At 42.6% G+C, this 15037-nt stretch overlaps 1 protein-coding gene across 1 annotated transcript in view; it reads left to right on the plus strand.

The window, feature by feature from the left end:
* Nucleotides 1–15037, plus strand: part of klf8 (Kruppel like factor 8) — a 38651-nt gene that overhangs the window by 8614 nt on the left and 15000 nt on the right. The window contains exon 2 of the mRNA XM_061804086.1: nucleotides 8770–8925. Within this exon, the coding sequence (XP_061660070.1) occupies nucleotides 8770–8925 (156 nt within the window). The remainder of the gene's footprint in view (nucleotides 1–8769; nucleotides 8926–15037) is intronic.

The following is a 15037-nucleotide window of genomic DNA, read 5'->3' on the forward strand; positions in this document are numbered from 1 at the left end:
GACGCGTTTAAAACCCTCTCGACAGAAATACTTCAGTCGCTCTTAAGATGTGATGGTGGGAACCGAGAAGGGAAGGAGTTAACAGGAATGGTAACACTCTGTTCTGCACGGCTCTTTTCTGATCTACAGTTGTACATGTGAGCCTTTCTGTGACTCTTCCAGTTTATCTTTATCGCTATTGCTAGCTGCCTCAATTTGCCTTTTGACAAAATCCCATTTAAAGCCTCGCCACTGCGCTATAGTGCCATCTGCAGGTTGTAAAGAGACTGGATGTTGGCCATGTATTACTGCTGCTTGACTTCTCTCCCCTGTCGTGCTCGAAAAACATTTTTTTTGAAGCCTCGCCCGATACATTAAACACTTGAAATTTAAGCTGTAAAGGTCGCTAAGTAAGCGACGCGAACTGTAATTTCCTAAACCGGCTCCACTCAATTTTCAGCCACGCTGTTTGCGTCAGTAAGCAATGCGTGTCGACTGTGTACGCCGGCAAAAACATCCATCCGTTTTCCGAACTGCTTATCCTCACTAGGGCGCGGGCGTGCCGGAGCCAATCTCGGCTATCTTCGGGCAGGAGGCGGGCGGCACCCCTGAACCGGTTGCCAGCTAATCGCGGGGAAGATATAAACGAGGATTTGCACTCACATTTACACTTGCATCTCCAATGAATGCGTGTTTGGATGTGGAAGGAAACCGGAGTGCCCGAAGAAAACCCGATTCCACAGATCACCCAAGATGGGCTAAAACTTAGCCTCACGTCTTCACTGTTTTCTTCTTCTATTATTCTTTCTTCTTCTTTGACTTCCCGGCAGTCTGGGTGACCTATGGCATTGTGCTACCTCTCACAGGTTGGTCTTTATACTAGGACTATTTGAGTAATGAACAATTTTACTTTTCTTAAATTGTAACTATACCCCAAGTTCCGATTCACAAAACACTTATTTTAAACTCCTCTCATGACTTTACTATTAGAAACAAATGACTTATCGATGGTTTGGTTTGGTTTGGTTTGGGGAAAAAATTCACCTGGAATGTACCCGTTTTACATGGCGGGAAGACTCTCTGTAACAACCCAGGTTAAACTCAGCTTCTCCCCAGCATCCGGAGCTTGTCTCTCAGGCGAGATCTATCACTTCTAGTATCACAGCTGTAACGCTTTCCTATTTAAGACGGACTTGGGCGGCATCTGGTGCTGTGAATCGGAGAGGTTTTTTTTGGGGGGGAGGGGGGGGAATACCAATACTATAAATAATCAATAGTACAGAAAAAACTACTGTATTGTATTTTAAATCATATCATTTGTTCAGTGGAGTGCTCTTCACTCTTGTTTTCTCCTTCTCGTCTTTTCGTTCTTGGTCGTGTCCTTGACTAAGCAACCCCCACCCTCACAACCTCCCCACGACCCCCACCCCCCAGCCCACCCCCCAACTTCCTGTGTGGAGATCACAAGCTGACAGGGTCGCGCCCACCCCGCCCTTTTTTTTTTTTTTTCGAGTTCCTGGAACTCTGCGCTCACAGAGAGAGACCCCTCCTCTTGCAGTCCAATGGTCTCCATAAGGTTTTATGCACTAACTGACTCCCCCTTTGCCCCCCCCATAATCCCACCCCACTGCGGCCTCCACCCTAGCTGCGTTGTCCGAGTGGGATTTACGGAAGATTCCCACCGTCGTCTTTTCCGAGTCCAAATGACTTCTCAATATTCACGTGTTGAATTTTATTTCTTTTTTTTTTTTTCCTCCTTCAGATTTTCACCACCTTTTTTTTTTTTTTTTTTTTTTTTTTTTTAAATCCCTTTCTGCTGAGTTCTTTGCCCAGCAGGGGAGCTCCAGATTAGGTCAAAACAAACCCTGAGGAATTATTGGCTAATCCTTCCTGCGGTTCCGGGCTCGCTCAGCTGTCTCACCTTGGCTCCCCACAAGGCAAATAGACGTTTTTTTCCAGGCATTTTTGATACTTTTTGGGAAAATGACCCCCGACCAAATCAAATGCAATTTTCAAATAACACTCTTTTTTTCTTGGTTGTGACATTCATACTCGCGTATTATTAGACATTTTTTCCAATTTGAAAATGACATCAACAAATGAAACGTTGAAATTAGCACCGTGTTTTTCGAAATATTTTTCGAATCAAGTATTACGCTCTCGATTGAGTAATCTGATTAAAATTGATTTTGCATTCTTAACATCGTCACGTCCGTGTGTGGTGCAAATATGTTGATGGGTTTTTTTGTCCACTTGGGGTTGGCATCCTCATTTCCATGCTGTAGTATCTGTGACTTTAAGTGTGTATGGCTTGAAAACGTGGGCCCAGGACTGGTGAGTTTTTTTTACCCAGTTTTTTCCCACCGCCGTAGAATCTGCGAATGTCACTGGCTTTGTTTTAGCTGGTGGCAGAACAGCACTTTTTTCGCAGCCTAACCCTTCGCAAGGCCTGATTTTGGTCGTCCTTACAGTTTCCCAACCAAGCCCCCCGTTGTGTTTTCCCTCTTTGGTTTCATGACTTGGGCCTCGGACTCCCGGCTGTGTTCAGAATCTTGCTCGAGGGGCGAACCAATGTGTTTTTTTTTTTCTCACAATTTTCGGTTTCTTCGAGTTACCAATTTAAAGAGGTCTCGCCTGTCAGGACACAAAAAAACGATCCTACGTGGAGTAAAAGTTACTGTGCCATGGATGCAGTTTCTTGGTTTAATAAAGTATTTGCATCTGACAAAACATTAAATCAAAATATTTCCCCTATACCTTGACAACTTTGCGCAAACTGAAAGGAATTTAGATTAAGTAAAAGGAATTAAACATTGTTATAAATGTATTTAAAAATGAACAATCAAAATATTTACAGTAAATGTCACTTGATAATCAAACATTAAAAAAAAAATTTGACTATAAAAGTAAAAACATTGAAATTGAGCTTACAAATAAAATAAAAAAGACAATAAGATAATAATTTAAAAATAAAACTACTTTTAAATTCCATCATCAATTGAAGACGACAATTCAAATAAAAAGAAATTCAAACGAAATGCAATCAAAATAAAAAATACATTAAAATAGAACCTGCAATTAAAATCAAAAGAGATTCCAGTTAAATGATCAATTCAAGTAAATGGCATCTTCAATGAAAAAAAGTTTGAATGAAACTATTATTAGAAATACAATTTATTTTGCTGGCAATCAAAGACTAGAGTTAAAATGAAAAAATGAATTCAACTTTTTGGAATGAGTACATAATATATAAGGAAAATTGTAATTAAAAAAATCTAATTACATCTTCAAATACACCAAACTGTTAGATCAATTCTTATTAAACTTGCAATAAAATGGAAAAAAAATCGAATTCCACTTGAAATGAAAACATGTTAAACATTACAATAAAATTACATTAAAATGTTCATTAAAAATTCCAATTAAGCTCGCAATTAGAACAACTAAAAGACCGTTTTTTTCCAATTTGAAATGGAAAGAGCACAGTACAAAATCTTGCATTTCAATCGAAAGAAAAATGTCCCAAAATTCCGAAAACCCATTCTGAGAAAGGGTTTTGCCCAAAGCTGCAGCAGACAAAACCAAAAGCAAAACTGCTACTTGCTATCAAATGATAACAAAATGTTTCTGCTTCTGTTACCAAAAAAAAAAAAAAAAAATTAGAAACCCCCCAAAAAAAAGGATTTGTTCCCCCTCCCACAGCCCCTTGCCAGTTCCTGCTGCAAGGAAATCCACACTTGGCTTTTCCCATCCTGCAGCCACTCGTGTGTGCACTCAACCTGCTCGCTGAATACACACATTGAAGCCGGCAGCGTCGAGAAAAGGCTTCAGGCTTCATTTTCATTCATTATGTCACCATAGAGATGAACCAAACGCAGGGGTGACAATTGGCCAATCGGGCATCAGAACAGATAGTAATAAGTTTCAATTAAAAAAAAAACAGCAAAACAAAAAACATGAAAAGGCCTGTATCACACAGTCACTCAAATTCTTAATATTTATTTATTTAATTTTTTAATTTTCATTTATAGCTCAATGATTGATCAATTTTTATTTATTGTTTTTTTAAATATAGGTAATGAACAGTGTCATTACCACACACTGCTCTTATATTTTATATCTATAATATGTTTTATTATTCACCGTTACCCTGAATTAAATAAATTGCTGTTTTATTCCTCATACAACATTCCAATTTAAACACATCCATTTTTAAATATAATTAATGAACAGTGAGATTACCCCACACTGCTCTGAAATTATTTTTTCCCAATATTTTTTTAATATTCAGCGTTACCCCGAGTTAAAATCAAAACTGCTGTTTTTTTTCCTCATATAGCATTCCAATTTAAACACAGCAATTTTTAAAGAATTCAAAAATATATTTACAATAAACTCACTGTATAACATATTTTACCAATGAACGTTTCTTCCATCATAATTGAACTTCAGTTTCTTTTCTTTAAACTTTGTATAACCATGATGAAAATTTTATTCAACACTTTTTTTCACCCTTTAAACTCATTTTAGCTCCTACTTTTGTGAATCTCCTCCCCCTCCTGAATCCCACTGAAATTCTGAGACAAAAGGTTTGTTACTATGTTATGAGTACATTATTACTATGTTATTACTAAGTCTGCTTAAGGGTCATGGAAAGTGGAATATTTGAAGAGCAAGGAGAATTGTGTTGGTCAGCTGAGAGGAGGAGGAAGGTGTGGCATGGAGAGGCCTTTACCTTTGTTTCGAAGCACAGAGGGGGCTCTGTCCCCCTCACAATGGGACTGGAGGGGCACTAGTGTGTTTGTGTGTGTTTTTGTGCACCCGTGCGCCTGTGTGTCTGTGTGCGTGCTTGGGAGGGGTTTACACAACCAGTCACACCCCGTGGCTGATTGGTCGAGGCCACACCTCAGTGTGGAATCCGCGAGAGCCAAGTCACATGACAAGCACGCCGCAGCTGTAGAGTCCACTGAGGTCCAGAATGACATTTTTTTTTTTAAAGTGTATGGAATGTCTAATTTCTCACGCAAATGATCTTATCTAGATGAAAATATATGTTCAACTGTTCCATGAAATGCATATCCTGTTGTAAGTTTTTACCCCAAAAAATCCAAGTGTTTATGAATTAAAGTCCCCGAACTTTGACCTAGTTTCTCTTAAAACGACTCATTTCGTGGGCGGACCTCTGATGTCACAAATTCTGGCATGGGCTGTTTTGGAACGACGGATAAGCCATTTCTTTCGAAATTTCCTCGGCGATCGTAAGCTAAAACCGAATCCGTAAAAATGGTTAAGACGTGCGTGGTTCAGTTTTGTCGCAATTCGAATTTTACCGGTCACAGTTTACATTATTTTCCCAAAGACCGGAGCCTCCGAAGCCAGTGGGTTAGGTTTGTGGGACCCGGACTCTTTTACTGGCGGACTCACGTCCGAGATGGGTTTTAAATGTAAAAAAAACTGTTAAAAACCCGGAGCAGTGCCAGTTCAGACACCGGAACAGATCGCTGTTGCTCAAGGGACAAAACGCGAACTTGGATCGGGCGCTGAACCTGGACACGCTTCGACAAGCCCGCCCCCCAAACGCAAAGTCCCAAAAATGCGGAGAGATTTTGTTAAATGACGAGTTGCGGAGGTATGTATTTTTTTTTTTCCTGAAAACGTCAAACAATGTTGACATGCTTGAACGATAGAAGCACGAAGATTTAGTGCAATAATAATAATTTTACACGCAAAGTAGTTGTCGCACAGCGAATCGCTAAATACACGGCGTTTGCATAATTTCAAAACAAGACCGAAAACTTCGTATATACATTCAAGATATCGAAGGCTTTAATATTTATCAGTTTATGACTGACTAACCCAAACGAAAACTTCACAAACGCTTACCAGTCGATATTTCCAACACGAGGCATACTTTAACGCCTTCATAAAGCTCGTATTTTTCACCGCCCTCGCGGGACCCTTCAGAATAATGTTCGTGGCTCGAATTATCAAAAATGTCATTGTCATTCTTCCAGTGTTTTCCTACGGGATCCGTGTTGTTGTCACAATGTTCTACGTCACGCCCCCGATCGGCTTTTTCCGCCACGTATACAGCAACGTCCGATTTGGTGCAGATCATCGAAAAATAAAAAAAATGTTTCAATCGTAACAGATTCAAGATTCGTATTCGGCATAAAAACTGCATAATATTACCAAAAAGGTGCAATTGGGGTCCTTCCATTCCCTTTAAAGACTTGTTTATCATGTGAAAACCAGCAAAAAAAAGGTATCAGGCAGCTCGGCCCTGAAAAACACACAGGAAGTCCGCCATTTTGGGTTGAAGTGGCTATTTTGGCATTAAGGTGGCTCAGCTGCTAAAGGACACAGTTCTGAGGTCCCGGGTTCAATCCCGGACCCGCCTGTGTGGAGTTTGGATGTTCTCCCCGTGCCTGCGTGGGTTTCCTCCGGGTGGGCACTCCGGTTTCCTCCCACATCCCAAAAACCTGCTACATTAATTAGACACTCTAAATTGCCCCTAGGTGTGATTGTGAATGCGGCTGTTTGTCTTAATGTGTCCTGCGATTGGCTGGCAACCAGTTTAGGGTGTACGTTGACAGCTGGGATAGGCTCCGGCAATCCCCTCGTGAGGATAAGCGGTGAAGAAAATGGATGAATGGATAGTTCCCCAGATTTTATCAGGTGAAAAGTCAGCTACTGGACCTGGTGTCACTTGGAAACAAACGGCTTGGTAGCCATTCCAGTCTATCATGAGTAGACCTGCCAAAAATTCTGATGACAAATTTTAATTTTTTTCATTTTGGCCATTTTTAAAGACGAGCTCCCCCTAAAGATTTTGTCCAAAGTCTACTGAATCTGAACCTCATGTATTTGCCAGATGGGTGATGCTCAAGTTTGAAGGGTTTGACTTTTCTCCAATGTCTTTTGGACGGAGCACAGAGGCCAAGTTTGACTTTTCCAGCATTTAGACTGAGCCGCACCTCTCCATTACAATGCGGCTCACATTTCAACACGTCAATAATTTAATAGAGCCAGACTTGTTTTACTTTCGGTGCTTGGTGACTCTGGTTAGCATTTAATGCGCATTTACTTTAGGGTCATTGCACTTTATGAGCTTTTTATTTCATTGTTTCTGCATATTAAAAAAAAGTGTAGCGGCGTCGCAGTCTTCTGACTGCTTTTGGTTTGGCCTCAAAGTGGAAGAACTGACTTGGAATCCTTTGGAACACGGTTTTAACACGGTCTTTAACAACAGCTGCTGGTCAGCCTACTTCTACTTCCTACTTTACCTGACACCGCCCCCCTCCGCTCTTAAAGGGGTACACTCATAATTACAAACAGAACGCGCACCCGTAACTTTATATGGCATGACTGACCACACCCGTACGTTTTTCAAATGTGAGTGACTGTTGCAACCATAGTGAGAAATATGAAATAAAGTGCAGCACGGTGGATTACATGTAAAGCGTTGGCCTCACGGTTCTGAGGACCGGGTTTCAAATCCCGGGCCCACCCATGTGGAGTTTGCATGTTCTCTCTCCCACATCCCTCCCCAAAAAACATCAATGGTCAATTGAATACTCTAAATTGCCTCTAGGTGTGATTGTGAGTGTGACTGTTATCTGTCTCCGTGTGGCCTGCGATTGGCCGGCCACCAGTTCAGGGTGTACCCTGCCCCCTGCCCGTTGACAGCTGTGATTGGCTCTCGTGACCCTTGGGTGGATAAGAGGCAAAGAAAATGGATGGATGGATATCAAATTTATGTTAAATTGTGAATGGCTGTTCGTCTAGATGTGCTCTGCAATTGGCCGGCGACCAGTCCAGGGTGTACCCCACCTCTCGCCCAAAGTCAGCTGGGACAGGCTCCGGGTCACCCGTGACTTTAAGGTTGTGCGCTAGCTAAATTATTTTCGGAAATGAGACAAAATGCCCAAATATGAGTCTAATTGCATGTTACGTGTCTGTAATATCTATAGAATATCTATAAAAATGATACTCAAACTTCTAGTAGTACGTGATAGAATCACTGAAATAAATATAAATTAAAAAAATACTTTTAAAACATGCGAAAGATTTGATGTCACACAGCATTCGTAAAGAAGATAGTTCCGATCCGGGTATGAAAAAGGAAAAATGTATACATGAGAAAAAAAATAATAATATTATATTAGCAGTGCTTGCTGTTCACCAGGAACATCCTTTTTTTTTTTAATAAAATCTCTTTCTCATTTTTTCTGTTTCTTAATGTTGGCCAAGTATTTTTTTGGGGGGAGAGGGGAGGGATGACAGCGAGTTCGGGAAACACCCACCCGCAGCACATCATATTCCATTTTTTAACGGTGTAGTTAGTCCGTCGTTGTGAACCCGAGAGGAAGTTCTTTGCGGAAATGGCTTGTTTATCAAGAGTTGGGACTTATGTAAATGTGTGTGTGTGTGTGTGTGTGTGGACAGAAAAGGCCTCGCCACACCTCACTCTGTGTGTGCGTGCGCTTCCAGAAAAGGGTGTGTCCGCCTGCCTGGCTGAAAGGGAGGGAGGGGCGACTCCTCCCTGCACACCCCCCCCACCCCCCTCGCTCTCATTCTCTGGCTTGTTATTCCTTGCCGGCTCCTCATTCCCTCACTGGAAGCCTCGACATGAGGCCTCGTTTCGCCGTTCTCTCCGTTTTAAAAAAAAAAATTCAATAAAAATAGACATTCTCGCCCTCTTTCAAAGTGAGGTAAACGTTCATTTCCCTCCACTTTTTCGCCTCGCCCACCACCGGCCGTGACAATTTCTTCCCCTTCTTCTTTCAGAGGAGGAGCGGCGGCCAGAAGAAGAAGAAGAAGCCGTCGCCCGCCGCCCTGACGCAGGAGGCCGCGGCGCTCTCGCCGGCCAGGGAGGAGGAAGAGGAGGCGTCAGACATGCCCTCGGTCCAGATCAAAGCCGAGCCAGAGGAGATGGAGTGCACGGTGAGGAAGAGGAAGGGGTGTGGCCAGGTGCGCCATCTGGTGGTTGATACGCCGCGGTTAGCCTCTGACGGCTAGCGTCGAGCCGACCGAATCGCTTAACAGTGAGCGTCTAGCGGCGAGCGTTCGGAATAAAAGCGGGTGCTGCAATCTGTCGCTGCGCTTAAAAAGTTTTCAGAAAGTTGCTCGTGTCGACGCTCACAGTGCCGCACGCGAATGCGGGATGGAGACGGCACAGCCGCGTTAGGCGGGGCCCACTGATGGGGAGATAAGGAAACAAAGTAGTCGGATTGCTTTTCATCTCCGGCACAAGATTTTTTTCCTGCTCTTATTTTCACGTTGCTGTTCTATGGAAATGGCACCGACACGGCAATGACAATCTGGGGGAAAAAAAATCCATTTGGCAATTTTCTGCCTCCTGAGTTAGTAGTCCCAGAACTATCAGAGTACCCAAATCTCATTATACTTTTCCTTCAGATGGGATTGAATGCTCTGTAAAAATAGAATCAACGCCAATTTTCAATTGATGGAGGTAGTATCAATGCCATAACGATACGTGAATGGCGCCTGTATCCCCTTTTACACCGCCAACGTGGGATTTTCCTGGATTTTACCGTGTTGCTCTTCTACGTTAACTGCGGTAGCATGGAATGAGCGGAACAAAAATGGGGTATATTTCTGTCTCTGGAAGTATTATCAGACGCCATAATAGAGGCCGAACTATGTGAAAACTGTAATTAAAGATGCAAGAACAGGGTTGTAAAGTTTCACATCAGGCACCTTCTTCTGCAGTACCTTTTTTTTTTTTTTAGTCGAAAGCAAATGTCGCAGTCTCTGCGCGAAAGAAAATGTTGCCTAAAAGGGTAAAAGTTCATCATGTGGAAAATATGACACTTGTGGTGCGTTTGGGTCCGAAGACAGAGACCCTTTTGTTCGAGCAAGCCTTGGAGTGTATCATTTTTAATCCGAGGAGTTCCCCAAGGCTCATCGCTCGGACCCCTTTCATTTCAGGTCACAATCACATGATGGTTTTGAGTCCCAATTTAGTCAGAGAATGCATCATCTGATGAGTAACAGTGATGACATGTGTGTATATGAGGAGGTTTAATTGAAAATATTTGAGTGTATGTGTATGAGAGAGAGAGAGAGAGAGCGAGAGAGAGAGAGAGAGAGAGAGTCTGGTCATCAGGGTAAGGTGTCACTGGTTGCGGGGGTTGGGTCAAGTAGCATGGCATAAGGGGTAGAGAAGAAGGGAGTGGAGTTTCATGTCCGAAGATAAACACATCTCCGGGATAAGCTGCATGTACACGACTGCTTTACTTACATCACTTTCAATTTGTACTAGCAGCAGAAATTCTGCAGCTTTACAGATACCGGATATTTTTGCCGTAGTTTTTGAGGATTCCTGGCAAGGAATGGCGAAACACACATGAGAGACATTAGCTTCGCAGTATGCTCCACAGTCTCCACTTGGCTGCTCCCCTCGGTCTCCTCTTGGATAAAATCTTTCATTTTAAAATTTAAGGATACATAGCTAGAGTTTACTGGAATTGTCAAAAAAAAAATGCCGAAGTATTGTAGTCCACAATCTCCACTTTTGCTGCTCGTTGCCCTTAGTCTCTTTTTGGATATACCATATTTCCGATGACAAGAACCCTTCGGCATGTTTAACGATCCGGTTAAAATATAGTTGTTGTTTTTGTCGCTATCGGATATGAGTTTAAATGTACAACAATAACATTCTGGGCTCTTCAATTTCTCAACCTCGACTGAAGACGACGACTTTAGTGGTTTCAGTGAACAGGAGGAGGAATATAAACAATAACTCTTCTATTATGTTTGAGCTGTTTTACCGCCGTGTTAAAGTCACTGTTTGGAAGCGAGGTATGTAAGTAAACATTTATAACGTCTTTCTGTGAGAATATCTAATTTCACAATGTACCAGTATGTACGGTATCTATCCGTGACATATGGTCAGGCGTGTGTATGGGGGGGGGGGGGGGCACTACTCAGAGTGGGGAAGATTATTACCTGGTGCGCGCTGTTGTCTTGAAAATACGGTAAAATGTCTCCATGAATATTTGAGATTCCAGAAAAGAAATAGCAAAAATTTGATACTGTAATATTATGCTCAACAGCCACATCTTCACTGCTTCTGCTGTCCTTAATCTCCTTGTGAATATAAAGTGTCCATCAATAAAAATCATAGATAAGCAAAGATGCTAACATTAGCTTGCCAGGTCGATGCAGGAGTTTTACAGTAGTGTTCAAAATAATACCAGTTCAATTTGATGAACCATATTAATCCACGTTTTCAGTATATATTTTTTTTATTGCTACATGTTCAAACAAGTTACCAGTAGGTGCAGTAGATTCTCATAAAACCATCAAGACTTAGCATTCACGATATACACACACACTCTTCAGGCTGTGCAATTGGGCAATTTGTTGAAAGGGGTGCGTTAAAAAAAATGGCGGTGAGGCGTTTGATCAGTGAGGTCATCCATTTTGTGAAAAATGGGTGTGAATCAGGTGGAAGCCAGCACCTGTTGAAGATGCAATTCTCTTTGGAAAAAATGGGTCATTCAAGACATTGTTCAGAAGAACAACGTATTTTGAGCTACTTTCAGCTAAAATGATCTCTAACGCCTTAAAATGGAGAGCAAAACCGGAGACACGTGGCAGAAAACGGAAGACAACCATCAAAATGGATCGCAGAAGAGCCAGAATGGCAAAGGCTCAGCCGACGATCAGTTCCAAGATGATCAAAGACAGTCTGGAGTTACCTTTAAGTACTGTGACAGTGAGAAAACGTCTGCCTGAACCGAATCTATTTTCAAGAATCCCCCCGAAAAGTCCCTTTGGCCTCAAGAGAAATGGAGGAACATTGAGTGGACTGATGGCTAGTCAAATTGTTCTTTTTGGGTCCAGGATCCGCGGATCCAAACTCTGAATCCAATCCACAGTACACAATGAAGACAGTGAAGCATCATATGGGCATGGATCATGGATCAATTTGCATATGTCAAAATACTTGACGTGGTCATCTTGCCTTATGCTGAAGAGGACTGGTGCAAAGTCTTGGTTCCAAACCACGGAGTGGCCAGTCCAATCCCCGGAGCTAAATCCGATTGAGAACTTGTGGGGGTGACCTAAAAAAATGCTGTTTCTGAAGCAAAACGAAGAAATGTAAATGAAATTGTGGAATGTCATGAAGGAATCTTGGAGCGGAATAGCGGCGGAAAGGTGCCACAAGTTGGTTGACTCCATATCACGGAGATGTCAAGCAGTTATAAAACAGTTGTGGTCAGACAACAAGATTTTAGTTTGCCGATTCAAAGGATTGGTGGATCCTAGAAACAAAAAAGTTTGGACAAAATAGTTTAAAGTTTGTAAAATCAATGGCAAATTGCTCAATTGCACAGCGTGTAGATCATGAATGTTGGTTTTCTAAGAATCTCCTGCACTTTTTGCTAACTTGTATGACATCTAGCAATTAAAAATGTACCGAAAACGCGATTAAATTGGTTAGTCACGGCACAATGCGATTATTTTGAACACTGCCCCGTACGCCACATTCTCTGCTTTGCCGCTGCTGACCTCAGTCTCTCTTGGATAAATGTCACTGCAACCTTTGACGATATCTGGCTAGAAGTTAAAAAAAAAAAAAAAAAGCAAAAATTCCAACATTAGCAGTCACTTTGATTTGACAGGCGCGTATGCGCCGGCGCGCCATCTCACTGGCAAATCTGCACAGTCCAGCACAAAAAAATCATGCGCGTAAAATTTGTTACGAGTAGAAATACATAGATATCGAAAGACGTCGCTTATTTTGTGCAGCCTTGACCAATGTTCCCTATAAGCTGTGCCACTGCGCAATTGCACCCTCAGCGCACACGAAAACCGATCCAGCGCAGTGAACCGCAGCCTGACGTCTTTTAATTTTTCTTAACACGGAAGCACATGATCTTGAACAGCTGCTGCTCAGCCTACTTCTACTTACTAGTTTACCTGACAACGCCCCCCTCCGCTCTTAAAGGGGTACACTCATAATTACAAACAGGACGTACATCCACAACTTTAAATCTGCGGGCATGACTGGTGGACCACACCCGAAACTTTATATCTTTGGGCATGACTGACCACACCCTTACATTTTTCCAAATGTAAGTGATTGCATTAGCAAACTCTATTATACTCCAAAGTGTCAATTTCACTTTCGCTGCTGCCCTCAGTCTCAGATAAACGTCATTGTACTATTTGAAGATAGACTTTTTAACAGTTTAGCATTGGCTGAGGTCTGATCTGCACTAAGTAACAACCTCCGGTCTCCACATTGGCGTGATGCCCCCATTTTCTCACTGCCCTTAGTCTCTCCTTGGATAAAAGGGTCTAATTTATGCGACAAACGTGTATTTTCACTTCAATTTGCTTCTGTACAGTAGAATGCGCTATAAACGATCTTTGATCCCAAACGGTGACAGACCGCTCATCCACAAGGCCCGGGAAGCATCCGCGTTAGCCTCGTTAAAGCCAGTGCCAGGGTTCAAAGTTCGCCGAGCGGACCTTGCCGTCACATACTTCCTCCTCCTCCTCCACTTCTTATTCCTCGGTCCTTCTTCTAAAAACTCCTCGCCCTTAATAGGATGTGTCGAGGGGAGCGGCCGGACTGCGCTTCCGCTCGCTGTCGCCGTAGCAACCGCGGCAGCGGGAGTTGCCCAAAAAGACTCCCGCACCCCCACCCCACCCCACCCCCCGTTCCCACCCCGCCTCCTGCCGCCACCTTTTTCCACTTCAGCCAACGACGCACACACAACAGCACACTGAATAGCTACCAGCGTTGCAGACTGAATAGCTCCATAATCTCTCTTTCTCTGGTATACACACCCGCACAAACAAGGCCTTGTGTGTGTGTGTGTGTGTGTGTGCACGTGTTTATGTGTGCGTGCACATAAACAAGTCGGTTGTCCTCCAGCAAACGAGCAGTCATGCACGACATCGCCAACACACGTGCACACACACTCATGCATACTCTCACACACGTTTGTGTCATGAGAGGTTAGCGCCCTCGCACTTTAGCCAGGAGGCTTTCTTGCCTGTGTGTGTGTGAGTGTGTGTGAGTGTGTGAGAAATCGGTGGAAGGACACAACATGCACGATTTTCCCTTTTTTTTTTTTGGGAGGGGGCGGATGGGGGAAGGGGAAAGGCGCGGTAGAAAATGCGGCGACGCCTAAGCTGGTGCGGGCTGATGATGTCATTGCTCACATATGGTGCGTTTGCAGCCAACGCGAGTTTTCAGACCTCCCCGATGGGGAAAAGATGGAGGGCGAAGGACATGCCCGGGTTTCACGACTGACGGGAAAACAGCAAATCTTGCATTTGTATCCGTCCATCCGTTTTCTGAGCCACTTATCCTCACAAGGTGCCGCGCGGGAGCGACGGAGCCTATCCCGCCAGTCAACGGGCAGGAGGCGGGGTGGTCGCCAGCCAATCACGGCGCACGTAGAGACGATCAACAGTCGCACTCACAACCGCACCTATACGGGAAATTTAGAGTCTCCAATTAACTGATATATATTGCAAGAATGAAAATAAAATAGTATAAAAATAATCCTCTTAATAGAATTGGAATTAATTTTCTTTGCGTTTCATACTGAAAAATACAGACATCTCCAAAATGTTCACTTTACATTATTTTTGTCCTAATCCCAAACATTTTTACTTTTTTTCATTTTTTCAGACTGACAAAATATGACAATACATGCTTCTTGATAGACAGTCACATGACAACAACAAAAAAAGTAAATATTTGTTGTTTTTCCTTTACATGTTTTAATTCTTTTTTTAATTATTATTATCTAGTAGTTGTTTTGCTGAAAAATACGAAGAAACAAGATATACAATTTGATTATTGTCAGCTACAAATAGCCCCAGCCAAAAAAACCAAAGTCAATTCTCTTTGTGTTCCAAATTTACCACAAAAAGTAATGATTTTTGAAACATTATTTTCATCCCAAACACATTTCTGTTTTTCCTTTCGATTTAAAAAAAAAATTAAAAAATCACATTTTGCACATGAACCGGAGTGATGATTTTGCTTTGAAGCGTCTCATTC

The sequence above is a fragment of the Syngnathoides biaculeatus genome, chromosome 18, assembly GCF_019802595.1.
Source record: "Syngnathoides biaculeatus isolate LvHL_M chromosome 18, ASM1980259v1, whole genome shotgun sequence".
In the NCBI taxonomy this organism is placed as follows: Eukaryota; Metazoa; Chordata; class Actinopteri; order Syngnathiformes; family Syngnathidae; genus Syngnathoides; species Syngnathoides biaculeatus.